The 27227-nt window shown below is 48.8% G+C and overlaps 10 protein-coding genes across 24 annotated transcripts; 6 read left to right on the top strand and 4 right to left on the bottom strand.

Annotated features, from left to right (window-relative positions):
• Positions 1 to 58: 58 nt before the first annotated feature.
• FVEG_05260 (hypothetical protein) lies at positions 59 to 3136 on the top strand. Its single transcript, XM_018893408.1, has 2 exons — positions 59 to 278; positions 344 to 3136. The coding sequence occupies exon 2, from the start codon at positions 556 to 558 to the stop codon at positions 2752 to 2754; it is 2199 nt and encodes a 732-aa protein (XP_018750253.1). The 5' UTR covers positions 59 to 278; positions 344 to 555; the 3' UTR covers positions 2755 to 3136.
• Positions 3137 to 5104: 1968 nt separating this feature from the next.
• Positions 5105 to 10870, bottom strand: FVEG_05258 (hypothetical protein; the record flags this gene model as incomplete). 10 transcript variants are annotated; one of them, XM_018893402.1, is made up of 6 exons in its annotated part: positions 10111 to 10844; positions 8972 to 10055; positions 8649 to 8921; positions 7751 to 8588; positions 6341 to 7689; positions 5109 to 6290 (listed from the first exon to the last, which is right to left on the bottom strand). In XM_018893402.1, exons 2-5 carry the CDS (start codon positions 9255 to 9257, stop codon positions 7656 to 7658), a joined length of 1431 nt encoding a protein of 476 aa, XP_018750247.1. In that variant the 5' UTR covers positions 9258 to 10055; positions 10111 to 10844. The 10 variants fall into 10 exon arrangements, with proteins under 10 accessions (XP_018750246.1, XP_018750245.1, XP_018750250.1 ...); XM_018893403.1 differs by having other exon boundaries at positions 5278 to 5299; positions 5353 to 7689; positions 10111 to 10870; XM_018893401.1 differs by having other exon boundaries at positions 5105 to 7689; positions 10111 to 10870.
• Positions 5462 to 7486, top strand: FVEG_05259 (hypothetical protein). Its single transcript, XM_018893407.1, has 2 exons — positions 5462 to 6065; positions 6119 to 7486. The coding sequence occupies exons 1-2, from the start codon at positions 5872 to 5874 to the stop codon at positions 7305 to 7307; spliced, it is 1383 nt and encodes a 460-aa protein (XP_018750252.1). The 5' UTR covers positions 5462 to 5871; the 3' UTR covers positions 7308 to 7486.
• Positions 10871 to 11105: 235 nt separating the features above from the next.
• FVEG_05257 (hypothetical protein) lies at positions 11106 to 12134 on the bottom strand (the record flags this gene model as incomplete). 2 transcript variants are annotated; one of them, XM_018893396.1, is made up of 3 exons in its annotated part: positions 11106 to 11793; positions 11871 to 11996; positions 12095 to 12134. In XM_018893396.1, 3 exons carry the CDS (start codon positions 12132 to 12134, stop codon positions 11741 to 11743), a joined length of 219 nt encoding a protein of 72 aa, XP_018750241.1. In that variant the 3' UTR covers positions 11106 to 11740. The 2 variants fall into 2 exon arrangements, with proteins under 2 accessions (XP_018750241.1, XP_018750240.1); XM_018893395.1 differs by having other exon boundaries at positions 11106 to 11996.
• A 637-nt stretch (positions 12135 to 12771) lies between these two features.
• On the top strand, positions 12772 to 17337 carry FVEG_05256 (mitochondrial distribution and morphology protein 34). Of its 2 annotated transcripts, XM_018893394.1 has the most exons (3): positions 12772 to 14033; positions 14095 to 14979; positions 15350 to 17245. In XM_018893394.1, exons 2-3 carry the CDS (start codon positions 14713 to 14715, stop codon positions 16706 to 16708), a joined length of 1626 nt encoding a protein of 541 aa, XP_018750239.1. In that variant the 5' UTR covers positions 12772 to 14033; positions 14095 to 14712; the 3' UTR covers positions 16709 to 17245. The 2 variants fall into 2 exon arrangements, with proteins under 2 accessions (XP_018750239.1, XP_018750238.1); XM_018893393.1 differs by having other exon boundaries at positions 12772 to 14979; positions 15350 to 17337.
• A 273-nt stretch (positions 17338 to 17610) lies between these two features.
• FVEG_05255 (protein AF-9) lies at positions 17611 to 18464 on the bottom strand (the record flags this gene model as incomplete). Its single annotated transcript, XM_018893392.1, has 2 exons — positions 17611 to 18179; positions 18227 to 18464. 2 exons carry the CDS (start codon positions 18462 to 18464, stop codon positions 17611 to 17613), a joined length of 807 nt encoding a protein of 268 aa, XP_018750237.1.
• A 225-nt stretch (positions 18465 to 18689) lies between these two features.
• On the top strand, positions 18690 to 20205 carry FVEG_05254 (hypothetical protein). Of its 2 annotated transcripts, XM_018893391.1 has the most exons (3): positions 18699 to 19008; positions 19062 to 19128; positions 19202 to 20205. In XM_018893391.1, coding segments are annotated over exons 2-3 (627 nt in total). In that variant the 5' UTR covers positions 18699 to 19008; positions 19062 to 19127; the 3' UTR covers positions 19828 to 20205. The 2 variants fall into 2 exon arrangements, with proteins under 2 accessions (XP_018750235.1, XP_018750236.1); XM_018893390.1 differs by having other exon boundaries at positions 18690 to 19008; positions 19062 to 20205.
• Positions 19916 to 20710, bottom strand: FVEG_05253 (pre-mRNA-splicing factor SYF2; the record flags this gene model as incomplete). Its single annotated transcript, XM_018893389.1, has 1 exon — positions 19916 to 20710. The coding sequence occupies one exon, from the start codon at positions 20708 to 20710 to the stop codon at positions 19916 to 19918; it is 795 nt and encodes a 264-aa protein (XP_018750234.1).
• An 883-nt stretch (positions 20711 to 21593) lies between these two features.
• On the top strand, positions 21594 to 23419 carry FVEG_05252 (hypothetical protein). Its single transcript, XM_018893388.1, has one exon. It carries the CDS (start codon positions 21768 to 21770, stop codon positions 23268 to 23270), a length of 1503 nt encoding a protein of 500 aa, XP_018750233.1. The 5' UTR covers positions 21594 to 21767; the 3' UTR covers positions 23271 to 23419.
• A 519-nt stretch (positions 23420 to 23938) lies between these two features.
• On the top strand, positions 23939 to 27080 carry FVEG_05251 (hypothetical protein). 3 transcript variants are annotated; one of them, XM_018893386.1, is made up of 4 exons: positions 23939 to 24791; positions 24884 to 25565; positions 25617 to 26521; positions 26609 to 27080. In XM_018893386.1, the coding sequence occupies exons 1-3, from the start codon at positions 24569 to 24571 to the stop codon at positions 26314 to 26316; spliced, it is 1605 nt and encodes a 534-aa protein (XP_018750231.1). In that variant the 5' UTR covers positions 23939 to 24568; the 3' UTR covers positions 26317 to 26521; positions 26609 to 27080. The 3 variants fall into 3 exon arrangements, with proteins under 3 accessions (XP_018750231.1, XP_018750230.1, XP_018750232.1); XM_018893385.1 differs by having other exon boundaries at positions 25617 to 27080; XM_018893387.1 differs by having other exon boundaries at positions 23939 to 25565; positions 25617 to 27080.
• The last annotated feature ends 147 nt before the right edge of the window (positions 27081 to 27227 follow it).

The following is a 27227-nucleotide window of genomic DNA, read 5'->3' as shown; positions in this document are numbered from 1 at the left end:
ATATAGCTAATATATTTCTATTATCCATACTCCTAAGTCTTTTAGTACCGTTGCTGGGATGACGTTGTTCAACTCATTTGTTTGTGCATAGGTCTCACGAGCCAATAAGATCTCAGCGCTGTCCATCCAGGCCGCGAAAGCTGAGGGGCTTTGACCAACATATAGACTTATGATGACCAATTCTCGGGCATCAACATGAGATTTTTCGAACCCCAGCCAATTTGATCCTTCATCAATCTCTAGGAAGACCTTGAGGTAATATTGCGACAACAATTGTGGTATGCGCCAACGCGACGTCTTCTGCTACTTGCTATAGACCTGTAACCTTGACCGACAATGCCAGACCGCAGTCCTTCGCATGACTCCCGCGATGAAAGCTCTCCTGAGCCAGAACATGACCGCGACAGACCACGCGACCGTGATAGGGATAGGGATAGAGATAGAGATAGAGACAGAGAAAGAGACAGGGATAGAGACCGAGAAAGGGACCGAGAAAGGGACCGGGAAAGAGACCGGGAAAGAGATCACGACCGCGACTTGGAGCGAGACCTGGATATGGATGGGGTTGTCGATCGGGATCTGGATCGTATCAAAGACCGCGACAGAGATAGAGATCGCGACAGACCATTAGACGATGCAAGAGACAGAGATCGCGACAACGGGAGAGACCGAGATGATGATCACGGAAGAGACAGGGACTTTGCAAATGGGAAGGACAGAGACAGAGTCAAGGATAGGGATGTCGACAGAGATAGGCGTCGCGAGAGCCGTGTCCCTCCGCGTGTTCCCCGGGAACCCCGCGATAGAGACCATCCTCCGAATTCTAGCAAGCGAAACAGTATTACTGACCGCCTGCTTGGATCGCTTAGGGCAGTTCGTGGTGAAAAGGAGAAGGAGATCGCAATGCCAGCTGTCGCTTCCTCAATTCAACGCCGGGCATCTTCCGCTGTTACCAAGGGTGGCCCAGTTCTTCGCATTCGTGAGTGGCTTGATGCTTGTAACGCGGATCACCACCACCACTGCGCCGTCTCTTCTGATATTGATATCACCACATGGCGCCCTACCTGGCTTGTTGATGTCGTTGAGCGACGCTTAGTCAAGGCAACAACCAAGGACCGTTATTTGGCTCTCAGCTATGTCAACGGTACCCAGCGCAACGGAGCACCGATGTTTACACATCTGCTTCAATCTAATGTGGAAACTTTCCAAGATCGTCTGCCCAATCTCGACATGCCTCAGACTTATCTGGACGCCATGTGGCTTGCTAAGAAACTTGGAATTCGACACATTTGGATCGACCGTATTTGTATAACCCAGGATAATCGGGAAGAGATGGATGATCATATTAAGCACATGGCATACGTCTTTTCTAATTCTTACCTGACTATTGTTGCCGCTACTGGCGATGTTTATACAGGGCTGCCTTCACTTGATCCAAAGCGATCAACGCGCGGCCTTCGAACGACTGGTCGTACTCACCAGGAGTTGGTTGCAGCCTCGCCATGGTATACGAGGGGCTGGACTCTGGTTGAGCGCATTTATTCTCGACGTTCGGTCTTTTTCTTTGAAGACTCAATAACCTGGGAATGTCACTGCGAGACATGGCAGGGGAGCCCAAACAGTGTGATGAAGAAGCTGAGAGGAGGCCGTCAAGAGTGTACGGGTGCTGTCCCTGATGCTGCGTTTGCGTTTCAGCACCCGCCGTGGCCTGATCTTGATGAGTATGCCCGCTACGCGATGGAATACAGCGCACGGAAATTGACGCTTGTCGACGACACGCTGCCTGCTTTTGCGGGAATCACACACGTACTATCTCGTTCTTTTCCCGGTGGGTTTATTTATGGCATGCCAATCGCGTTCTTGGACATTGCTTTGCTGTGGCGCCCGCATGCGTCCATTCGACGAAGAGCTCTTTCTCGCCCACCATTTCTCCCATCTTGGTCTTGGATGGGCTGGTGGTTTGATAACATTCCGGTCGACTTGACTTTGTGGAGAGCCGCTGCAGACTATGTTGAAGAGGCTCGCACTGGGAAACGTGGTCAAGAGACCAAACGATACCGGTCCGCTCACCCTTTCCGGATCAAACCTACCGTTACCTGGAGCTTGACGGACCGAGCCGCAACCGCCCCCGTTATGAATACCGGCCTTCAGTACCGTGATCTTCGGGGTCGTCGGAGCCCGAGTTCGGAGCTCCCTCCAGGATGGTCTCGCAGCGGTTCGTATTATGTCCACGATAGTGATGACTCTGCGTTGTTCAAATATCCCATCCCTGTCGAAGATCCTCCCGAGACCGGTGGTTATGAGCCACCTGTAGGCGAGCAAGCCTACCCCGGCCCATTACTGTCATTCAAAACAACAACTGGTTTCTTTGAGGTCGAGTTCCACACAACTCTCGCTCATCGTGACCGAACCAATCCACCCCTTGCCGTAGGTACTATTTGGAACAAAGCAAACCGATGGGCAGGTCAATTTCGTGCTCACGACGCATGGCTGGGTATTCAATCTTCCAACTACGACGGTGAAGAGCGCCTGGAGTTTATCGCCATATCAACAGCCACAGAGCGTCGCGGTTCGCATGTATTTGATAATGAGAAATTTGAGGAGCATATGGATGCAGATGAAATGATTGACTTTGTCAATGTCCTTTGGATCGAGCGCATTGGAGATATTGCGTACCGAAGGGGTGTCGGCCAGATCTTACTCAAGACCTGGGAGGCACAAGCCAAAGATGAGGTAGGAATTCTGCTCGGTTAGGATGACACTTGGTCAGCACGGAGTTGGAGTTTACGTTGAAATCTTGAAAACATGCCCTGATCTGGAGTTGTAGGAATTTGTCTTAATCTGTTGCACTATCAATCTGAGGACAGGGCTCGATTACTTCAGCATCTTAGCTGAGAAGATTTTCATGGCATGTTGTAATCGATGTCTTGAGCTGCATTTCTTTTTCTCTTGTGATGCTGCCAATTGAATCGACTTTGACGATACATGACTCAGCACGGGACTCTTAATAATCAAATCACAGCAGCCTCTACATTCCTTGTCCTCTGACATGGCCTCTATATGATCCTCGAAGTTGTCCAGAACCAGTAGCCTCGGACGTTTGTGATGACATCCATGTCTTGTGAACATACCCACACAGGTGGAGGCACAGAGCTGCCAAAAGCGTAACTAAACTCTGAAAGTTGAATTGGATGCGTTCGATGCCCCTGAGATCATTCCGAGGAGTATCTTTGCAACTCTTGGGTTCACTTCGTCACCTAGTTACCAGAGACCGAGCAGGCCAAGGCTAACTGCTTTCGTCATACATAGCTCGTTCATAATCTTGTCGATCCAAGCCTTGCCGCAGTCATCTCGGGATTGACTGTGTCGATGATTCGTTTTTACTGTCGAGACTCACCTGGGTTGTCATGGTGGCTCCGATTTCGAACAGGCCTCCATCAACTGACCTTTTCTATGATACACAACCGCGATGATTCTGCCGCCAAAAATTTGTCTCATCAGAACACAAGTTCCTCTAAGTTATACGGCATGGTGCCTGGTGCCAGAGGCCTGACTAATACTCACGGGAGTCTTAGCAAGGGCAGTTCTACCCAGACAAATCAGACACAAGAAGGGCCTTCTCTTCTCTTGCTGGCCTTGAATTCTTAACAAGCTTATGCACACCAGAGTATCGACTTTCTGACCTTTAGAGCTAGCGACGACTGATCTGTTTGTAACTTATCAAGAAAAGCTTAACGGCCGTTACTTACCAACTCTGCCTGATTTTGAAACCAGGCAAACTTATGAAAAGAACCTGACAGGAAGAATGTCCTGTAGGAGCCGACAAAGACCAGACATGAAATTGCTGTTAAAGTCTTTTGTTTGACCTCTAACCCTTAAGTTTTGACCAACATTTTATGGCAACACATCACCCTTAAGATTTTCATATCCAGAGCAAAGCATCCAACTACTGATATACTTACTACGTGCGTTACGGCCTTCTGAAATAAAGAAGATGATAGATCCGGCCAAAGCTACCAAGCCTGCCTGCGTTGTAGACAAGACACTTCCAGCAGTTATTGGGGGAGCCCGGGAAGAGGATAGAAATTGCCTTTGGCGTGTAGATAGTTGCCGATCTGATGATGTTGTTCCAGCGGTGAGTGAGTCTCTTCTGCACGATGCGATGAAGTCGGCGCTTTTCCCTCCTGGGCGTCTGATTAATCTGTCGTGGACACCTACAATTGAAGTAAGCCCGATTGACTTATCAAAAGTTGCTGGCTAATCTTTCGAGAGACGCGAAAGAATTTGTGGATAGTATTTGGGGGCATATTAGTTACGTTTTAGATTCACTGACCAATTCCCTCTGTACGAAGTCAAAGTTTGCAGGGTCCAACCATTTTCTGGTAAGCATAGGTACATAGATTTAAATACAACATTCAGCTTTCGGTGTCAAGTGGCGATGTATCGAAAAAAGAAAAAAAGGTAAACTCCACCGTATCTGTTTCCGCAACATTGGTCATCCACAATGCATCGAGGTTCAAAAGTCATGAGGATTAAGAAACCTTCGTATTATGAGAACTTGGAAATTCTGAGCCTAGTGTCGGGCTCATGAATACTAGAGTGCATTGTATAGCTAGATCCGTACAGCCCAAATACTAATGAGCATGTGATACCATTCGTAGTTTTATAGATATATGGACATTGCAACCTCTCTTCCGCCATAGAACTATGGCAAATCTGACTCAGTATTCTGATGGGTCGCGAATAAGATATCTGCATCGTATAACTAAGATTTTCAAAAAGACTCGCATGGCAACAGAAGGGGTTGTCGCTTGTGTACCTAGATCATGGTTCCCCATCAGACATTGGATTAACCTTTTCTTGTGTTTTTAGCCATACGGTCACAAGGTGTCTCAGGCCCACATGTGATACGGAACGCTCATGCATTAGTGATTCATGAATTTGCGAGCTACCCTTCCTTTTGTGTATCATTCTTTTAGACGCTTTTACTTTTGTAATAGTTACTCCATTGCGTTATGGCTCCTTTGTTAACGAGCATTTCGCCTCATTCGAAGACCAGATTACCTTCAAAAATCGATATTTCAATGAAATTCATATCTTAATAGGCAAGGGAGATGCCGTGCGACTTATGTATTAGTTGTACGATCTATAAAATACAAACAGCCCAGGTTCCTAGGTCTTTCGCGCAACACGTACTTTCCGAGGACATCAAGGAAATACCTGAAATCCTATAGTATCCATGTTAACCACGGACTTACTTACGTGCTTCCAGTTCCGGGTCTCGAAAAATGAGGAAACTCTGGCTATTGTCAGCAACTTTAGGAGTGTCAAGAAATAACGACTGGGGTTTACTTGAGGGCTGATATACTCCGTACTGGATTGACTGTTGGGCGGCTCATTGTGATTGGCTCATCCCCCCTGTGATTCAGCCGCCCAGTGTCTCCCGCCTGACCCTGGCATGAGACCCCTAACCGTCCCGTTCCCGTTCAAGATCGGATCTTATCTCCCTTCAACAAGTAAGGGAATTCAACGTCATCATCTCGCTGCCCCCACCACCTGGAGCCCTCCATCCACCTCGAGTTCCATCCCACTCATTGTGACTCGCTGCGACGTTCCTCTCTACGTTGTCAGGCGAGCAAGTGACCACGCGACTCGAACTTCACAAGCTCAAGTGCTTGATGATTCGGGCTATACAGGAACTACCTATCCAACGCGTACGCATACGCTCCCTGAGCGGCTCAACAGTCCTGAGCTGCAGCTATATTTGATGACCTGCCACTGTCCAAAGCGACGTCTATTGTTTTACGTACGCCACCTGCTCAAGGCTCCCCCACGACGACCTGTAACGAACAACGTTGATACGCAGACATTATGGAACGCGTTCGCAAAGCATTAGGCCGTCAACACTCATCCACATCAACATCAGAATACGAGCCCCTGACCGGTACTGAGGAAGCCACTCCTCTAGAAGGCTCAACAGTACTCGAGGGCCAACATGAGTTGCCGTTCTCGTGGATAGAATATGGTATCTTTGCCCTCCTGGGTGTCGCTATGCTCTGGGCCTGGTGGGTTTCTCTCTCTCTCGTATCCGGTAAATATTGTAGTTGACGTAAGATAGGAATATGTTCCTTGCTGCAGCTCCATACTTCACAGCTCGCTTTGCCGGCGATGCTTGGATTCAGTCTCACTTTCAGTCTGCGATATTGACCGTCTCTACTGTTACCAACCTCGGCGCAATGCTTGTTCTCACTAGTATACAGTACTCAGCATCGTACCCTTTTCGAATCAACCTGGCACTTGTTATCAATGTTTTCACTTTCGGTCTCTTGACTGCATCTACCGTCTTCGGACTAAGCGCTTCCCCAACTCTATATCTCGTGTTTCTGCTTGCTACAGTCGCGGCTGCTGCCTGGGCAGCTGGTCTCATTCAGAATGGAGCATTTGCTTTCGCAGCCAGTTTCGGACGCCCAGAATATATGCAAGCCATCATGGCTGGACAGGGTATTGCCGGCGTCCTGCCCCCTATCGCGCAAGTTTTTACTGTGCTTGCCTTCCCCCCCGAGAAGGACCAGAACACTTCTATCAAAGAGCCATCCCCTGAGGATGGACAGACATCAGCTTTCGTCTATTTCCTCACCGCCGTAGTCGTGTCAGTTGCTGCTCTGCTGTCCTTCGTCCCGCTGGTTCGCCGCCATAACCATATCATCGAGAATCGCATGGTTGAGCAAATGAACGAGTCCATGCACAGCATTGAAGAGGCCGAACGTGCCGCTCGCAAGGTCACATCGCTTTGGAGGCTCTTCACTAAACTTCACTGGCTTGCTATTGGTGTTGCCCTCACTTTCATTGCAACAATGTTCATGCCCGTTTTCACTGCCAAGATCCATTCCGTGAAAGAAAACTCCGGTGCTCTCTACCAGCCTTCCGCCTTTATTCCTCTTGGGTTCTTCTTTTGGAATTTGGGTGACTTGAGTGGTCGGGTGGCCACGATATTACCTTTCACCCTACGGCACCGCCCCTTTGCTCTCTTTGTTCTCTCTATTGTCCGTTTTGGTATACTCCCGCTATATTTACTCTGTAATATTGACGGACGGGGGGCCATTATTTCCAGCGATTTCTTTTATCTCTTCATTGTCCAGTTGATATTTGGTCTCACCAACGGCTGGCTTGGTTCTAGTTTCATGATGGCATCGGGCGAGTGGGTAGATGAAGGTGAGCGTGAAGCTGCTGGCGGCTTCATGGGGTTGTGTCTTGTGGCTGGATTGTCCATTGGCAGCCTTTTGAGTTTCAGCGCAGCTGGTGTCTAAAACGGGCTACACAATATTACGTTAGAATTGGGGTTTGGCGTTCGAGTTATGAGCCGTAATTGAGAAATGATAGATGTCGAATGTTGTTCTTCCTATATCTGGGTATCGGATGCAGCCAATCATAAATATACGCCATATATCAAACCGGAAACCGTACCCTTCCTTACAACAACCTTGTAGCTAACGCCGCGCCCCCTGATTGATGCAACCAACCATGCCCATACCCATGCTATGCTATGCGAGCCCGCCATTGTTGAGATGCACCGATGCAACCTTGTAATGCAAAAATAGAAAGAGAACTCCGATTCCTGTACGCAGATTTGCAAGTGAGATCTCAGGGACGTCTGCTTATGGCCTAACAGGCAACCATTTCCTCAGATTGCTGTAGTGTGTTAGCAGGGATGAACCAGCTGGCATCTGAAGACATGACGTGTAAGACTTACGGAGGCTCATTCCGAAATGGGCACACCTCGGTCTTTGGCTTATCCTTCCTGCCTGGCTCCAGCAGCCCCGTGAGCTTGCTAGAATGTGTTGTCATCCAGTAGACCACGGCTTGCTTGGTCATGGCCTCTGTAGGGAAATGTGCTGTTTTATTGGGGGGTGGGTGAAGGTAAGGATCTTTGTCCTTAATACCGATAATCTTTACGAACCGATCCCGCCGGCGGGCCCATTCGAGAAGGCACTTGGTAGGAGGGTGGTAGTACTGCCCGTTACACATGATCCAGTCAGCCGTGTAGCACCCGGAATCGATAAGATCTTTCTCGGCTGACGTCCATCGTTTGAACTTTATGTCGGTATCCTTGAGATCGAAATCACCGAGTCTTACGCGAAGCCGTTGTTCGGGAGGCACATCGTGACCCAAATTCATCTGGACGAAACATGTGCAATCGCGAACTGTCATAGCCAAGCTAAACATTGGATCACCCTTCTCAGCACGCAGAGGCCCCCTGGTGTCAGAAAGATTCTGAAGCCACCGAAGATCACGAATAACTTGATGATCGGCAGTCTTTGCAAGGAGTTCTCGAACCATAGGATTGTTGGACTGTGCAGCAAGTTTGGGGGCGAAACGGAATGGCGAACTGATTTCGGGGGGAGCATCGGGGTTTGCGAGTGTAAGGGGGCATGGCTTTTGCTCTGGCATATGTCTTGAAGGACTCGGATCCCGCAGGAAATTGAATAGTTCCATGGCGCATTGCCGACATCGTATGGCTCCTTGGGGAGCACTTGGAGATTGATTCAACCACTTTGGCTTGAACTCAATAAGGATGCTGTTTTTGGGTTCTATCAGCAATGGTAAGCGGCTTGATAATAATAGACTCCTGTATTGAAGACAAATCGTACCAGATACTCGCATATCTTCCACCAGAAGGCCCCAGTTAGACTCCGAGATGAATGATCCTCTGAACTTTTCTTTGCGCAGATGATCTATTGACCGAAGGAAGGCGTTGAGCTGAGGAATAATATTGGTATGACGGAGTACCACGAGCCGTTGCTGGATGGCATGTGTCTTGAGAAATGGAATGATTTGCTTTGCGTAGAATTCTTGCTGTTTTAGGTAGTTGAACCTGGCTGGCTGACCACTCGCAGGAGCTTTGGCAACACGAAGGAGCCAACCTGAGCAACACATCAGCACATATGTTGTGTATAACATTGTATTAGCCAACCTTTGAAATCATTTACCCACATATTCCCTTCTGGAATGCCTAATTCGAACACGACATTGGCAGCACCCTCACCAACCATCTTTATTGGACGAGTTCCCATTGGGAGTCTTTTGAGACTTTCCCGGGTCCAGGAAAGGGGGACCGCACTGCCATTAAGCATAATGGACATTTCGACAACATCTTGAGGAGTTGGCCAAACATGGTCATCTTCTGATGAAGAGAAGCAAAGGTCGGGATCGGTATCAGTCGGCGTGAGCTGTCCATCGGACAGAGATGGAGTCGACATGGTGTTGATTGATGACCAGGATTGTGCAGGTAGTCTGCAAGGTACCTTCAAGCCACCGATGTCGCGCGTTTGCTGGTGGGGAAGGGAGGGGAACGTTATCAACGAGGAGGGTTGGGCTGGGCTTTAAATGGAGGCCAAGAGGACGAGGCCAAACTCGACAAGAGGTGAATTGGGGCAAAACAGAGCAGATATGAATAAGATGGATTTAGTGAATAAGGAGAGAGGGAAGGAGATGAGGAGGGGTGTGTGAATATGTACAAGAAGGAGCCTTGAATCGGTGATGGCTTAACATGGAACCTAGAAAGAGACCGGGTCACAGCCACTTGCTTGGGCTTGCAGTTGCAGCTGCGCTGGCGTTGACTCGTCGGCTTCTGCCTTCTTTTCTGCTTCCAGATGGTCACGGTCTACAAATGTGTATGCATCTGCATCTGCGCCTGGACCAATGTTTCTGCCTCGAGTCGTATATATGAGTGATTGCTCTTCTAAGCTCGTTTAGGTGCCTTGCTTCTCCCAGTTTGTAAGTGGTATAGGAACAAAAGCTCAAGGTCGTTGAGATACGGATGACAGCTGGGAAGTCGAGTCGATCGTGACCAAACAAATTTGGGATAACCACCGCCGAGAGCTATAACCGTTAAAACCAAGTTAGGTTTTACTTCAACCCGCTCGGTCAAAGTCTAACAAGGCAACACGGTTGTTTCTGTCGCCTTGTGTACGTGCAGCACATATGCATGAGACCACAAGCGATAGTGCAGTTGATGTAAATGAGATATGATGCCTCGGGTTACACAGCGATAGAAGCTGGGACAACGTCATGTAAGGTAGGTATGTAGTAAGGCAAAGGCAGGGTACTTACTGTATGTGTCGAGCTGCGCTTCTTTCGACAAGGATCGCAGAATTGACAACGGCAGGTGGTGTCTGGGAGGGGTGTGTTGAATAAGATGTTGTAAGGGTTTATGTTGTAAGACTGGATTGGCAACAATGTCTTGTCTTCATTGACGCGACTGGTTTGGCTCTCTATCAGAGTAGCATCACCACGATGGTTTGCTTGCAGAGATGAATGTAAGAGTAACAATAATAAGTCGAGTCTGACGTTAGGACAGCAAATGAACAGATGATATGACGAAGCTCGTTACCCCTTTCCCTTGACCCTCTTGTTATGAAAGTGCCGCTGTTGGCATGATTCCTGTTGGCAGATATCTCCACCGTAACAAGACCATCTACAACTAGAGTACGGGCAAGCAAGCGGATTGGATTGGATTGGATTGGATAGCAAGTGAGCAGCAGTCTACCAGCAAGAAGCAAAGAGAAACAAAACCCCGCCAGAAGCACAGGTTTAAGACGGACTGTCCAGGGTCTTTTGTTCGCCAGCGGCGGTGCAGATTGAAGTGGGTGCTCGCCCACCGTCTAACGTACAAGCCGGAGCCTTTGGTGTCGCCTAGAAAAGTCGACGATCCAATTTGATCTGGGATGGTGACGCACAGGTTTTTAGGACCCCTCCACCCATGGGGCCGGACCCGGACTAGAGTGAGCGCCAATGCCAGTCATCGTCTCTGGCAGCAACCATGGCGAACAAGCACCGGGACAGCTCTAGCGAATCACAACCCACCGTCACAAGACACCCAAGCTATTGATCCAGGCCCTTTGGTCTTTTTAGGACACTTCCCTTGAGCACTGCCTGCAGGCTACATCTGCGTCTGCATCTGCTGCACCTGCACCTGATGAGATACGGTCTTGGGGGTCACTTCACTGTTCGTGGCGCCCTCTAACGTTAGTTCAAGGGCTGGGGCTGCGATGATTGTCGATTAAACGCCGAGGCTTCGTGGGGTTTGAATGTCTTTTAAGTTGAGGCCCGCTGGCATCAACGCATTGCAGGACACAAGGAGCAATACAGTGACCTTTTTTATTTTATTTTAGTAGGTATACCCTAGATACTCCAGGGCCTGATTCACAACGGTCAAGGCTCAATAGTGGCCAAACAAGGCACGCACGTCCAATTCGATCGCCCATTTTAGTCAAAGTGGCATCGTGCCCTCTTGCAACTTTTCTTGCCCCAGCCGTACGAGGTCACGATGTGTGTCCACGATTAGGGCCCTGGTCCTGGTCCCTTGCACTCTGACGCTCCGCTATCAAAAGGCAATGTGGAACACCCTGGATTTCTATTTCCATTCGTGCAGAACAACGAAACGGAATGACACCAGCGCTGACAACGGGCTGCCGACAGCGCAGGATATGGAGAATATCGGCAGCGTGGCACGCCTATGGATGTCGCTGAGCCGCCGCCATGGATGACTCAAACCGCGCTGTTCAGGCCTCCGTTGCCGCAACTGGCTGATGAACCATCGACGACTTTGGGGCTCAAGCACACACGCATCGGTCTCACCGGCTGATGATGTCACTCGACCTGGCGGTGATGCATTCTTACCCTGATTGTGTTCTATCGTTGGCGGTTGAGAAATTCGACAAGACACTACTGCTGGCGACGATCACGGGACCGTGTGCATGCAAAATGACTGCATTCCTTCTCCCAGTTCTGTTTCTGTTCGGGCGTACCACGAATAAGCGTCGCTGAAGACAATGCCGGGCTACTGGGATCATCAGCGTGGAGTAGCTTACTAGTGCATGCCCTAAGGAGATCGTCCAACGTTTCTACCCACGCTGTTAGGCTCGCACGTGGAGATCCAACTCGAATTGTTTGAGCTTTGATCCTATCAATGGACCAAACTTTGAGATGAATCTGGGCTAGCACGAGCAAGTAGGCAAATAAGGGAACAGACTAAGCTTGCACTTGTGAGTCCGTTAATCGTGAATGCTCGACTATTGCATTCATCTTTACTTACGGGGAGGAGGGTTCTCGTTTCGTGTGCCGCCGTTGTTCATGGTTACATGTGTGACAGCCTATCGAACCATGTTTGCGACTGAAGGGAGGGAGACAGATTCGGAGAATATCGAATGTGGAGGCTGGGGTTACACAAAGCCTCAGCTTGTGAAACCCCAGCGATGAGGTCCGACCAAGGTACAGCACCACAGAAGTACCCTTTTGAGCTGAGTTGATATGAAAACAACCAATATGTATCCTGGTCGGCTGTCAGGTGGACAAGATCTGTAGTCTCACCAAACTGGTCCCTTGCATGACAGTGGAAGTTGAGTGGTCCTGGCCCTTTGTTTCTGGCTGTGATGATGTGAGACGCCAGATCATACAAATTCCAGGTCATGAGGTGGTATTGGCAGAATACCAAGATAATCACTCTGTAACAAAACGTTCACGATAGAAGAAGAGGAAGAAGAGATCGATTACTTGAAATGAATGTCAGGGCAATTCGCCTGCTGATGAGGGTAGTCTGTCATTGAGAGCACTCATCAAGTGAGGTACCAAATTCTTTGACTAAACATGCTCATGTAAGTCTGAGACAAATTTCCATATCTGGATCCAAGTGTCTCTTGGTTTGCGAGCATCGCATCGTGGGGAAAGCTATGCGGCATATCACACATGAACAGATAACACTTGGAAGCCCATCTCCATAGTGATTAGGGCATGGCTCCGCTAATCTCTGCCGACACTCAAACGCAGAGATACATGCCACTCATGTTTGCCCTTCCGTTCCTACCCGGCCTTATCACCCTTTTACTCCCCTTCCGGTCACCCTTCTCGAGGCTGGCTGTTGGAAATGCTTGCATAATGGAGGCCTGGGGGAGAGGAAACAAAAAATAAGTTGATGCTTTGCTTAAAGGCAGCCTTTCCAGGAATGTATATATCAATAAACGATTCAAGGCGAAGTGTTATATCGATCTTAAATCGCTTCATTTACAGCCTCTAACGACGGTATTCATACCAAGTGTTGGGTAGCATTTGTCTTTCCTACCTTAATGAGGGGGAGGGGTCGGCATTAAGGTCAGTTTGGTATCCAGCCGGTGGGTTCGGAGGACTCCGGGAAGAGCCGCTGGTCCGTGTTTTCGTGAGGATAGAATCAACATGCAGTAGGTGAACGTTTTGGGCGACACTCGAAGGCACAGTATTACTACAAGGAGACGACTTTTGTTCTTCCAAGGGTCCTTGGTCAGCAAGATGCTCGCTTCCCCAGAAAGTTAGGATGAACATCGAACCACCTGATGCAGAGGTCGTTCCACAAGGCATCTTTCCCAGAGCGTAGGATATGATCATCTGATTGTGACGACCTTTTGGCGGAAACATTTTTTTTTCTGTTGCGTGCTTGCATGAAGAGCATGGGGTAGACAGCGCATCAGGAATTATACAAAGTTGGCACATCTGCGCGTTTCTTCAAGGTGGCAGTACACAAATCATCCCTCGAACAGACCAATTGATGCCCCCCCTATGTTGCATTGAAGCTACCAGCTAGCCTCACGCTGCTTTTGGCTTTATATTGTTTTATATGCCTCTGCATTAACTGGCATCTCAACTATTATAACCTCGGAAGTCACGCAACTTCTTCGGATACTGTGGATCTGATATCGATATTCCTTGATTTAACAGTACCCCCGGACTCCGTTCTCCCTCCGTACGGGGATACGGACGAATCTTTCGGATTGTACCTGAGGCAGCTTGGACCATCTGAAACTCGACCTACAGTAGTCACACATTCTGCTGCATTAACAACTCACAATGCAATAGACTCCATATTATCAAACCAGCCTACACCGAATTTTGCATCTCACCGCCAGAGTATTTTTATTACCCCGGCCACCTACAAATATCCATCACAAACTACCTGATATTGTACATTTTGCGACCCGACCTGACGTGTTCTTCTCCGTACAACGGTTAGAAATACCGGGTCAGAAACCGTCTCTTACTCCCACAGCCGATTAACGAGCCAACCAGATTGCACTTAATACAGGGTTGCCAACCGTTTCGCTTCGCTTCAGCTCCTCTAGGTCCAGATCGAGGGCGTCTCAGCATTGGGCTTTATCAGTGGTTTCGCTGCCATTACCCACTAAATTCTGCCTTGGACACCAGTCAAATTTGAAGCCTTTAAGCCCTTAGAAGAAGAAAAAAAAAATTGCAGCAGTGCAGCTCCGAGCTCCCCACTTCGGACATCCTCTCCCAATCATCCTGAAGCTGTTTGCCCGGGGAATCCTGTAGCGTCATCCCCACGATCCGCACTCCTGGGAAATCCTATCCTGCCTGTCCAACCGTCTCAATTTCTTCTCGCTATTTCAACAGATCCTTCTAAGCCTCACGTCGCTGCTGCCGCCCTGGGTGCTATCGACAGTTTCCTTGAAGTGCACTCCTTCCTTGAGCATTTCTGGCAACTGATTACGCCGACCGACGAGACCCGAAGCCATCCCACACTCGCTCATTGTTTTCGCCTCCCAATACCCATCACGCACGCGCCTCAGTCCCTTCTTCCCGCCGTCCTCGAGCTTCCGTCACAGCTGCCGATTTGCCGGCACTTCAGTACTTCCTCCATGATCACGGGGAGGTGATTGCCATTTCAACATGGCCTTCAACTTCAACTGGTCGCCGCTAACTGCGGACGCCGACTTCTACCGTCGCGCGCGCGACCTTTTGACCAAGGCCCTAAACAAGAGTCCGAAGCCGCCCATCATTGTGGATGATATTCTTGTCAGCGAATTCAATCTTGGGACCGTACCCCCTGATCTTGAAATATTGGAAATTGGTGATCTTGCGGAGGATAGGTTCCGGGGCATCTTCAAAATGACATATTCTGGTGATGCGTTCCTGACCCTCAAGACAAGAGTTCAAGTAAGTGATCATTTTACTTCCGTCATGGAGGAACCTACTCATCTTCTGCGGCTCAATTCTTTCCTGAGCTTTGGGGAAAATTACCGAAGCTATGTTCCGCTCATTGCACGGGTTTCCCATAGTATGCCCATTGTTGAGCTTGACGTGGATCGCCATCCTTTGATCTCGCAGCTATCACAACATCAACAACAGCCCACTATTCCTCTCCAAGTCTCAACCTGCACACTGCTTTATTGCATTGTCGATGCAACCTTCTTTTATTGCGACAATGCGCATTAAACCCCTCCATTCCCCTGCCAAAATCTCTTGGTCTAAGCGCCCTACCGATGATTTCATCATCGTTGCAATCCCACTAACATCGCAACCTTAGGCAAATCCTTTGAATACATATCTCTACTCTAAACCGACTTTCACATCTCCTCAACCGTTGGCCGCCGCTTCTGGCCTAACCATTCCACTCTCGATCACATTGTCTGATTTCAAGCTTTCTGCTTTCATCATACTGGTATTCTCAAAACAAAAAGGGCTTACCCTCGTCTTCCGAAATGACCCACTCGAATCCCTCAAGGTATCCTCTACCTTTGACTCGATACAGTTCGTTCGCGATTACTTGCAGAGAACAATTGAGCAACAACTACGCAACTTGATGATGGATGAATTACCGGCAATTATTCACCGACTGTCTCTTCAATTGTGGTGTCCTGACCAGGCCAACAAGGGCACCGAAACACCAGCTGCGAAAGAAGACGAAGCCGGTGTCGACCCTTTGGCTAGCCCTCCCTTGGATCCCGTGGATGCCAATGGCAATCTTCTCGACCCCAATGCTATTTCTGAGCTCACGTTGAATGGAAGTGGAGAAGTCCAATCATTGTTTTCTCAGAAGAATTTGTTGCGTCTTGCAGCCTTGACCGATTCGCATCGCACCTTATCACTCTTTACTCCTGGTATTCGAGATGTCGTCTTCCGTGCTTGGACAGGTTATGGAGAACGATCGGAAACGTCTACGCCCCTGCTTTCGACACCCACTCTCACCAAGACCATGTCATTCCACGCAGGAAACTCGACAACATACACCTTTTCAGATACAGCGAGCAACGCACACGGCCATCTCCCATCTCGCCCTTCACTCATTAGTATGAATTCGGCAATGAACGGGAGATCACTTGGGGCAGGTCGATCACGGACAGGGCGCAAGAAGAAGACACGCGTGGTGAATCTGAGACGTACCAAATCAGAAGTTACCACCCCAGAGACTAGCAGTGAAGCGTCGGATACGGCATCTGTAGATGTCCCTCTATCTGAGCCCATGATCGACGAATCAATTCCTGAGGAGACTGAGTCGTCTATCATTGCTGAGGCATCCACACCGAATAAAGTTCGCTTTAGAAGCGCGGGTGAGGCAGGGCGTCCCTCAATCATGGCCACTCTTGAGGAAGCACGAAGGATGGGCTCCCCGCTCAAGAACGCCGTTCAACCCCCAGAATCTCAGAACTATCCATTGAGTGCTTCTATCACTTCTGAACTGAAGTCTGAGAAGGGCAAATTTCCTGGATTGGAAAACCAAAGCATTAGCTCGGAGACCTCTTCTGTCATCCTTGAACAAGCTTGGATTATGAAGATGGCTGGCGAAATTGCCAAGCGAGTTTATGACGAGAAGAACAGGCAACGTAGGCCTTGGGATGAGCGTGAGGACGCACCACCACCAGCATACGAAGCTGCTACTCAGTAGCGGAGGAGCCACACACATTGACACATAAAATTCAGTACTCTCGTTAGCATTCTATTTGTTCATTCATTTTAGGCAGGCGCTGGAGTTTGGAAACCTCAGGTTGAGGAAACGGCCTGGAGGAAGCAATTCTTTATGTTTTTTGTGGCGTTGGAAGAGACGGGCCGAAGGGTAAAATAGGGTGTGCCTGGTCATGAGTTCTGGCCAGGCAAGTTTCAGAGGGTTGGTACTGTTATTCGTTCTCTATTTTTATGCCACGACACAGTTGTCTGTTTGGACTGGTCAATAGCCCCAGGGGGTTTGACTCATGGCAATGTCAGAGTCTTAGCAATGTTATTCACAAAATCATAGGCGAGGTGGGCGGGTTTTAGACGGTCAAAGAGATCGTTGGGGTATCTAGAAGATATCATGGTATCAGGACTAAGGAACGAGGCTAGTTTTGGTTTTATATAACCGTGTAGTACTCGCAAAACAACTCCAATTCACATCCAGAGACAGATTATGGCTTCTTAATCATTTAATTGATGATTTGATTGAACTACAATGTGTCATAGAAGATGTGCTTACAATCAAATTGGTATCAATACGCTTCGTGGCGAGTCAAGGGCTGTCTTATCTGAGCCCCATCGTCCCTATTATACACGTGCTTAGCTTGATCCTCTGACATGGCTACGCCGCGCTCTAGGGCGAGCCTACTGCAGTTCAGTTAAAACCATGAAGAACTGGCTGCTTGTGAATGTTGGCCAGCCTCGCCCTGAAGCTACACATAGTTCCTTCGTACCCAAGTGTCTGGGGTAATTCGCTGTACTTGAAGCCTCGTCTTAGCTGTACTGTTCGCTTTCGCTCTGCTTGCGAGACTTGATTCTCTTCCGTCTTGATTTATTGTGCGTGACTCGGCCATCATGCTATGACTTGGCTGCAGCTGCAGCTGCCTGATTCTCGCCCTTTAGTTTCGCAAGTAGTTCTTCTTTAGCTTTGAGCTCAGCAAGTATCCTTTTGGCCATATCCTCAGCTTGAGTCTGCGCATCTGCTAGCTTGCGTATCTCGGCTGCTTCAGTTTCTAGACTGAAAGGCTGCCCCGGTCGGTTGTGCGCTGGTATCATCGCCGAATGCTCCCAAACCTCGTTGCTGTCAGTTGGGATAGGCGGTGGTGCGCGCGTCTTCCCTTTGCCCTTGCCACCGCTCGGCTTCCATCCCTTGGGTACGGCGCCTTGGGTGAGGAGGTTATAGAAGACTTCGTAGGGTTCGTTGAAGAGCTGTTCTTCGTAGCTCCATGCGCGGATCTCGCCATTCGAGGCGATCATAGCTTGCTTTTCTTCTTCGTTCCGGCCGTAGGGATGTAGACGCAGATAATGGTATAGTGTCTGGGGTTTTTCCCCCGAGTCGTTGACATAGTAGAGTTTGATCGTTATGTCAAACTCACCCCAGCCTGTCTCTTCGACTAAAAAAGGTTTTCCGGGTTCGCCCTCAACCACTGTTTTCCGTTAGCATCAGCATGTGCAAAGGAAGGCCATTTCCTACTTCGTACATAATTAGGGATAGACTCATGAAGTTTGAATTGAACCCGACGCAGCCAGTAGGTAATGTCGGTATCGTCGAGACCTTTGACGAAAACCTGCCATGAGTGCGTATGGGTGTCAGGGACACCCGCTGGTCGCGGGTTCGTGTCGGAAAAAGGCTTCGCTGTGCTCCCAACGATAAAAGGCCGACGGACTTGCGTAAGCTTAACACGCTTCCCAAGTTGATTTTGGGGCGCCATGCTATTTTCGTACGGTTTTAGTTATTTCTACAGAGGTTTTCGTTACCGTGAGAGTATTTTGATGGTGAGAACATTATCAGAAAATACCCAAAGGACGTAGGTGAAGTGTCGCAAAGAGTGGCGAGGTGTCAGCCTCGTAAGACTTGATCAACTTACGCCGTAGTGGCGTAGCCAATAATCGTAATGCAGCCACATCGGGTCTTCAGCCTTGCTATCTCGATGATGATTTCATTGATTCCACCTTACCATCGATAGCTGCACAGCAGACTGCCCCTAATTGAACTGGAAATTCGATTATGCACCACAAAAACATCCTCCTCTGTTTTTCCTATCACTGAATTCGCAGCTTTGCTTTCTTCATTCCTCGATCTAACTATCACATTCCACTATAGCTCTGAAGAGCTTTGACATCACACGATTTTTACGCGAGCATCATCACGATGTCGGCCTCAAAGAAGCTTGTTGTTTGTGGTGGAACCGGTTTCTTGGGCTCTCGTATCTGCAAATATGCTGTTGCTCGAGGATGGGATGTAACCTCCATCAGGTATAACCCACATCTATCATAATGTTAAGAGACAAACTCATCTTGTTGTACAGCCGTTCTGGTGACCCTCGATGGGACACTATCAGTACCTCGGCTACACCTCCGTCTTGGGCACATAAAGTGAGCTGGGAGCGTGGTGATGTTCTTCGTCCGGCTACGTATGCTCCATTACTCAATGGCGCTGACTTCGTAGTGCACAGCATGGGGATCCTCCTAGAGGCTGATTACAAGGGCGCCATCTCAGGCAAGGAATCCCCCATTGCTGGTCTTCAGAAAGCTTTTGCTCCCGTCCGTGATCGAGGTGTGGACCCTTTGGCTAAAGGACAAGGGGAGGACATCAAGCCTCCAAACCCCAAGGATCAATTCACATATGAGATTATGAACCGCGACAGTGCAGTCACATTGGCTAAGCACGCGGTTGCTGCTAAAGTGAACGCCTTCTGCTACATCTCTGCTGCAGCAGGTGCTCCTGTTCTCCCCCAACGATACATATCGACCAAGCGAGAGGCCGAGATCACCATTGCCAACAAGTTCCCAGAACTCAGAGGACTTTTCATCCGCCCTTCTTTCATGTTTGATAGCTCACGCCCGGTAACAATGCCTCTGGCTGCAATGGTTGGCCTTGGCACAGCCTTCAACGGTCTTACAGGCAACTACTTTAGGACTTTCATCGGTGCGGCGGGAGTTAAGCCTCTAAAGGTCGAGACTGTGGCGGAGGCGGTGGTTGAGGCCCTGGGTGATGAGACCATCAAGGGTGCCATCGACGTGCCTGAAATTGAGGAGTTGGCGAGCAAAGCGTGGAGGAAAACCATGCTGTAGGATATTGTGCAGTACTGTATTAAAAGCAAAGGCGCTAAACCGTATGATAATCGACTGGACCAAAACCTAACTTAACATCTTGTTTGTTTCAAATCATTGTTCCTCGTTCAAAGCTATCCCTGATCTCTGCGGTATACTTGTTGTAGAACCGCGAGAGCTTCTGGTTGAATTGCTTATTCTTTTCGTTGATGTACGTCACATCGCCATCGTCCCCGTTCTGTGCCATCCTCTCCTTTCGCTTCTTCAGCCTTTGTTCTTCTGCTCTCTGCAGGTCTGCCACCAAGCGGTCGACTGCTGCCTTGTCTGGCTTATTTTCAGCAAACGTCGTGGAGTCGGCGGTAGAGTAGAAGGAGCCATCCTTATCCACCGCAATGAGCTCGCCATCCTCGGTCTCAACAATGTCTAGACCGCCCGATGCCGCTGCTTTCTCAATGAGAGCCTTTTTGTCTTTCTCGTATTGCTCCATATTCATATTGATGTTCTTGAGCTGCCGCTTATATATCTTGTTCGCTTCTTGTGTATGATCGGCAAAAGCGTTGTTGTCGCGACGAGTCGTCTTCTTCTTGAGGCGTTTATCCCACTTCTCGCTCTCATCGACAGTCCAGTCCCATGCGCGCTTTCGCTCGAAATCCCCGCCCGCTTCCTCCACGTCTGCCTTGAGTAGTTTGTGAGATGCGATCGCATGTTTCCGATGTAGGGCGGTAAGTTGGCTGGGATCTGTGGCTAGCCTTTGTGATTCGAGTGTCGCCTCTTTCAGGTTTTTCTCCGACGAAGTCTTTGCTCGCGCCTGAAGGGCCTTGAATCGAGCCATGCGATCTTGGGCTTTGGACATATTATCAATCTGTTGCGCCTCCTCCTTCTCTTCAGTAGGAGAGGGAGCCATGGTATGATTTGCTTCGAGACAGTGTGGGTACAACTGATGCCAGGATCGGCAGAAGAGTACCTAGCCTTGCAGATTGATTGAAGAAAGAAAAGCTGAGGGCGGTATTAGTGCTGCTTGGTCAAGCAATTGCGCCACAAGGCAGATAAACCTTCTCTGATTTTGACTTCCGATATACTGGCTTACTATCGGGGCATCACTGTTGAAGTCTTTGTTATAAAGTCAAAAGCTCGATAGCATAGTACAAGGCTAATGGCAAAGGGGGGTGGTTGACAAGTCTTGTCTGATTTTGACCGCTGTTGTATCAAAGAGTATATCCGGAGAGGCCCTGTTGTTTGTAATATTAAAGTTGAAACCCATTTCAGAGCACTTGATTTCGTTCTTCGTATCCTCATACGTAAGGCTAATGGGTCACGTGCCCCACATTGCTTCTATTGTTTAGCTACTGGTAGACAGGTGCCCTTCAGTGAGTAAGGGATTGTGAGACTTTAGAAGAGAACAAACTGAATAAAGACTCCCTAAACTTGTATTAGGTTTCCTAAGTCTTTTTATTGCTTAGGACCATTTATTCCTATTTAGTCAGCAAGTTCAAGATCTTGCAAGATAGATCCAAACTACCTAATTACTTAAATTTTCTCGCATTTCTTTAGTACTATAGTAATAGTCAAGCTTGGAGAACTTTATAAAAAGCTACTTGCTTTATGAAGTAAAAAAGAAACTTTTTATCATTCAGGACCGAGGTTCCGAGTGTCCTTCCTCCACAAGCTCCCCTATCTTGGTACCTAACTAGTACCAAGTCTAGTCAACCGCACCAAAATAAAGGCCGGGCCGTTAACAGCAGGGGTCCTTCTCACTTTGCGGGGGAGGTAGGATTACGTCGCCAGGACATTGAAAACATCACCCTTCTTGCTGAAGAAATAAATCACCATCTCTCTCTTGCATCGATATTCAACTCAAGTCACGCGCAGCGGCTCACAATCATTCCGCCGTCGATAACGAGCTAAGGTACCTTAGTACCCATCTTAGTCGCATCTTTGTTAGACTCTGGTACCTTGGCAAAATGCAACGTCGAGCAGCTTCGACCGCGCTTGATGTTGGAAAAGCGCTTGATGCTGGGAAGACAAAAAGCAAGATGTTTTTGAAAAAGGAAACGAGGTGGGGAGAGACATACTATATTGTTAACAGGTGGCCCGATACTCCCAAGCTACCCGAAGAACACGAATACTTTCGGATCAACGACCTCCTTCTTGATCTAGACGATATGCTCAGCAAACACGTCCGGCCATCTTCAGAAGAGGACGAAGAGCGGGCACTCAGGAAATGGTCTCGAGATAGCAAGCGAGATGATGTTCGATGGAAGCTTCACAAAATGGAAACTTCTCTCACCTGGTCACGGATAAAGGCTTCTGAAATACGCTCAGAACCATCTAGTTCATGGCGACTCGGAAGCCATGACCTTCTCTCAGCAGCTCTCCAAGCCCCAACGCCAGCTCCACTGATCGACTCCTCAAAGAAACAAGGGCCTCCCAATAATGCGACTGCGGAGAGAGAGCCCAACAAACTTCACCTCATCAGCTCAAACAACGGCATTCCAAAACAGGCCTTGGAAGACGATTCATTACTCTTGCGCTGGTTTCAATCGCGGGCGCAATCGTCATGGTCTGGGGAATACCAAGCCATCTCTCCGTCTCATTCAGCTCAGCTGTCAGCAGCGCTGAGGAAGCAAGACTCACTCACTAACCTCCGTAGGCTAGTATCACAATACTTGTCAGTTGAAACCAGCGCCACCTCATTTCATCAACTCAAAAGCCCGGGCCAAGAAAAATCGACAGAAGATTTATCTTCAGATCTTCGCAATACCTGTGAGAACCTCTTGAAGCAAGACACTCTACAGAATAAGCATGATGTTCTGGTGTTCCTCGGTAATCTTAGTCAACGATTGACAGCTAGGGGAGATCACTTGGGCGGCCCTTTATGCGGGCTTGGATTGAGACTCTCAGCGGAAATCTGCAAGCCCACAGCCTCCAAGAGATACTTTCAAATTGGTCTTCAAAATGGTTACTGGACCGGCAGTTACCAAGGGTCAATGGACATCCTCCACTGCCTCGAAACTTACCAACGTCACCTCAACAGTGTTTCGCAACCTGACGGCCTTGACCTGTGTGGGCGGCAGGAACTCCTAGAGTTATTACTCGGTCGCAGCAGGACTCACAACCATTCCGCTCTGTCTCTTATCAATGCTTGTCTACATGGACGTGAACAGGAGACTGCATTCGAGTCTTATCGAGCATCCATCATCCTGATTGGTCATTTGGGGATGATCGAGTGGCTTAATCAAGAACAACGGACATCAGCAGCAATAATTCAGAGACTGGCCCGGCGCAGCGATTCGAAAGATAAGAAACGTCAACTAGAGGCAATCCTAAGCGAAGCTTTTAGGTCTGCAAAGAGTATAGCCGGTAGTTCAGTTGTGGCACAGAGCCATGATGCAGTTCTAACAGATCCCAGCCAGGCTGGCGATGTGTGCGAAGAAAAAGACAGGAATCAGTGTTGTCCACCGTAGAGGCACTTACATATTATTATCTTAATACCTGGGTACTCTGTCCTATACGGTAAATTAGACCCCTGAGGAGGTACAACTGACAGCTGCATGAAAACTTTATTTAAATTGTATGATGTTCTAATATGAGTGTTGGCCTTTTTATTCCCTGATTTAAAACTCTATCACTTTCTGAAAGAAACAGGTGGATGGCAAAATCCGTGTAGGACCGGAAGTTCCACTTGGACGACGGCTTGTGCCTCATCCTGAAAGATGGTTCCCGGTGAGTGGAAGGGTGAGACGAGGCAATAAGGGATCACCAGTGGAACCGCGAATTGGCTACTGAGCTGGCAGTATCCTCCTCCATTCTACAGTACTACAGGTACCTTTACCAAGGTAAATGTATGCATATTATCAGCCCAGATTGGCCCCGCAGAGATAGGACTCATCTCCAAGTCTGGTCATCCAGATCATCGGGAAGTCATTAATGGTCCGTACTGAGTACGGAGGAGATTCGAAACAAAGTGACGAGCTCTGGTAAAAATGGGAAGTGGGTGGCACCCTATTCAGCCCTAGGAGCCCTCCTTAACTGTGTGTTCCCGAGTCTACGGAGTACATCTGAGCTGAAATGCAAGCCCGTAGCACAACTGGGATGTTCCTATCGTTTTTGACTTCTCTAGCTGCATCCGGCTCCTTGGTTCGTGCGAATCATGATCCGCGCTGGCTGTGCTAGCAACGCCCGCCCCTACCACCAGCAGGTTTGGGCGCATCCGTCGTCTCACCACCAAAAACCAGCTGGCCAGCAGGAACATCAGAGTTCTGTGCTCTGAATGGTGTCCGTGAACCTTGCTCCCGCATGGACAACCCGCTACTTGGGCTGTCCTTGACGCTGAGGATGCGTTTGAGGCGTCGACCTGAAAAGTCTAGACCTTGCAACAAGGTCAGCCCCGGATATCGCCTCAGCCACCCTCATCTACCGTTACGCTTATTTGGCAGTGGAAAGAAAAACACGAGATTGGTTTCGCTGCCTTGTACAGCCTTCACCAGCCCGTGTATTTCTGGCCCCCATTGATTCGGCCAGGCCCCTTGCTCATGATCAGCAAGTGTTGTCTGCCTTAAGACTGCTCGGAGCAGGCGAAACGAGACGAGACTTAGCAGTTAGCACTGGCGTTGCCGACTTTTCCTTCCTCTTCATCAGCTCTGCGATTGCTCTACTTCTTGACGACGATTGCCCAGGTCTCAATACCTCTTCGTTCCTCGCGGTTCGTGATCATCCAACAGGCCGGGAGAGAGTGAGTAAATGTAGCATCAAGGTGGCCGCCATGATGTGGATCTCAATCTCTCCAGCCAGCCAAATTCGCCAGGGCTTGGTCCTTCTATTCTTCTTGTTCTTTTGCGTCAACCTCACAGTGCAACAACGAGATCCCATATCAAATTTCTGTCGAAGATGGGGCCATCAGAGTGCTGTGGTTGACGACAAACTTTACATTGGCGGTGGATTGGTTACCTATGATGGTAGTTCTGGAACACCACAAAACTTCTCCAGTATGCGAACCCTACTCAGTCTCTCACATTCGAGTGGCGAGATTCCGTCGAAGTAATGTCGACGGCCGGCTTATTGACCAATACTCCTATAGACCCCTACTTTATTTACCATGATCTCAGCAACGTAGCCAGTTCAGGCATGCCCCAACCATACGCGAACCTGAGCAAGAACTCCACGGTTCCCGATGTAAGTGGTGGAATCTTTTGGCCTGATACTATCAACAAGAAAATTTATCTCTTTGGCGGCGAATTCAATGGCGTCACCCCTTGGGACTTCGACCTTTATGCTTACGATATCATAAATGATGAGTGGGACAACATGGGAGTTTCTAGAACAGACGATGTTGTCGGGCTCAGTTATGGAGCTGGTTTGTCCATTCCGGATCGCGGAGAGGCCTACTACTATGGCGGATGGATGAACAATGCGACCGATGCGGATTGGGGTGACGCTCCCCAGATACCAACATCATACCTACTACGATATGAGATGGACACGAACAGTTGGTCCAACGACACTGGTCCTGATGACATTGGCCGCGCCGAGGGTGTGATGGTTCATATCCCTGCCGGAGACGGTGGTATGCTTGTTTACTTTGGCGGAATCAGAGCCGCCGAACATGGTGGTTGGGAAGGTCAACCAATGGATCAGATTATTCTCTATGATGTTCTGAGCGGTAAAAGTTATTTCCAAAATGCAACGGGTGATATTCCGGAATCACGTCGACGGTTTTGCGCAGGCGCTACGTGGACCAAGGACCAGTCTTCTTACAATATGTGAGTGCATCATTATCAACTTAAGTGCCATCATATATTGACTATGCTCAGTTATTTATATGGGGGAGCTGGTGAAGAGCAAGGAAGTTCTGGATTTGATGACATTTATATCCTGACACTCCCTACCTTCACATGGATCAAGATGTATCCCGAAGGAAACGGAACTGGGGATTACCCTCATCACAGTTTTACCTGCAACGTTGTGAACGAGGCACAGATGTTGATTCATGGTGGTTTCTTCCCCCTGACAAATGACTGCGATGTTCCGGACCAATGGGGTTTACACGACATGTCCCTGGGGCGACAAAACAAGGACAAGTCGCCCTGGATGCTTTACGATCCCGAATTGACCAAATATGCCGTCCCCACTGACATTATTTCAGTTGTGGGAGGAAATTCTAACGGCGGAGCTACCAAGACAGCACCAGCCGATGGCTTCGACCACCAAGATCTGAAAGCCCTCATGACACGGACGGCATCGGCAGGATCAAGGACTGCAACCCGAGATGTATCTGTCCCTACTGAGACTGGAGATCATGAAAGTGGAGCAACGTTATCGACTGGTGCCATTGCAGGTATCGCAGCTGGCGGAGCTGTAGCTCTTATTGCCGTGCTCGTGACATGCTTCTGCCTCATCCGAAAGCATCGACGTCGGCGAGAACGTGTTGGGTCACAGCAGCCGATGACTCAATCCTATGACTACCCATCATCCCCAACATCCATCTTTCGCCTCGAACCAACCGTCCGCTAGCCCCTGGAGTCCACAGTCATCAAACTTCACCCCTTCAAGCCCTGTGGGCTATACGGGCCCGCAACTTGCCCAGTCACATTCAGGACCGCCAGTGGAACTACCATCTGGGCATCTCGAAGATTCATCTTACGTTTCACCACGTACAGAGCCGATTTCGGCGGTTGAACCCAAATATGATGCAAATGGAAACCTATGGGTTCCCCAAGTGAGCATGATGCAGATCCCGGACCAAGGCCATTCCCCCGGAAGTCCTCCATACTATGACGGCACAATAGCTTCTAACTCATCGAAGAATGGACCAGAGTATTTTCCTCCCGGTGCACCGCAGGAACTTGCGGCAGACCGTCGCACTTCGTACGCACCTGGACAACCAGTCCACCAGACGTATTATCATCCATGACTGGTGTTTCATAAAGAGAAAACAGAACAAAAAACTCTCCTTTTGCCGAGGACATAGGCTGAATGTATTGGATTTTCTTAATGTCGGATTACGAAAGCAGGGGTTAGGAGTATTGGGAGGGAACAGCATAACCAAGCAAGCGGGATATTTGATGGTACACCAACTTCGGCATTCCAGGGTCATATTCACTCCCTCATAGGTCATAAATATAAGTAATCGTCTTCTTAAATAATCAGTTATTTTCGTTCAAAAGTCCTATGCTTACATAGTAACATGCAAGCTATAGCCAATGCCCCAAGGTAATAGAATAGAATAAAGTAACTGTTCCAAATCCAAGATAATATAAGACATCATATACTGTGTCAATATGTATATACAATTGAAAATTGGTCTCATACGGTTGTTTAGCTACTGCCCTGAACCTTGATATTCAACCAGTGATCAGGTCGCAAGATAATGCAATGGGAGAAGAAACACAAGCTGAGGATAAACACGGCTGAGTACTTCTTTT

Source organism: Fusarium verticillioides, chromosome 3, assembly GCF_000149555.1.
Source record: "Fusarium verticillioides 7600 chromosome 3, whole genome shotgun sequence".
NCBI lineage: Eukaryota > Fungi > Ascomycota > Sordariomycetes > Hypocreales > Nectriaceae > Fusarium > Fusarium verticillioides.
This window is presented reverse-complemented; position numbering and strand designations above follow the sequence as displayed.

Coding starts and splice junctions, on each gene's coding strand:
- FVEG_05256 (XM_018893393.1), top strand. CDS start 14,713: ATGGCCTTCAACTTCAACTGGTCGCCGCTAACTGCGGACGCCGACTTC. Junction 14,980..15,349: donor CCCTCAAGACAAGAGTTCAA/GTAAGTGATCAT, acceptor TCGCAACCTTAG/GCAAATCCTTTGAATACATA.
- FVEG_05254 (XM_018893390.1), top strand. CDS start 18,905: ATGTCGGCCTCAAAGAAGCTTGTTGTTTGTGGTGGAACCGGTTTCTTG. Junction 19,009..19,061: donor TGGGATGTAACCTCCATCAG/GTATAACCCACA, acceptor CTTGTTGTACAG/CCGTTCTGGTGACCCTCGAT.
- FVEG_05252 (XM_018893388.1), top strand. CDS start 21,768: ATGCAACGTCGAGCAGCTTCGACCGCGCTTGATGTTGGAAAAGCGCTT.
- FVEG_05259 (XM_018893407.1), top strand. CDS start 5,872: ATGGAACGCGTTCGCAAAGCATTAGGCCGTCAACACTCATCCACATCA. Junction 6,066..6,118: donor GTCGCTATGCTCTGGGCCTG/GTGGGTTTCTCT, acceptor GACGTAAGATAG/GAATATGTTCCTTGCTGCAG.
- FVEG_05260 (XM_018893408.1), top strand. CDS start 556: ATGGATGGGGTTGTCGATCGGGATCTGGATCGTATCAAAGACCGCGAC.
- FVEG_05251 (XM_018893386.1), top strand. CDS start 24,569: ATGATGTGGATCTCAATCTCTCCAGCCAGCCAAATTCGCCAGGGCTTG. Junction 24,792..24,883: donor AACACCACAAAACTTCTCCA/GTATGCGAACCC, acceptor ATACTCCTATAG/ACCCCTACTTTATTTACCAT. Junction 25,566..25,616: donor GACCAGTCTTCTTACAATAT/GTGAGTGCATCA, acceptor GACTATGCTCAG/TTATTTATATGGGGGAGCTG.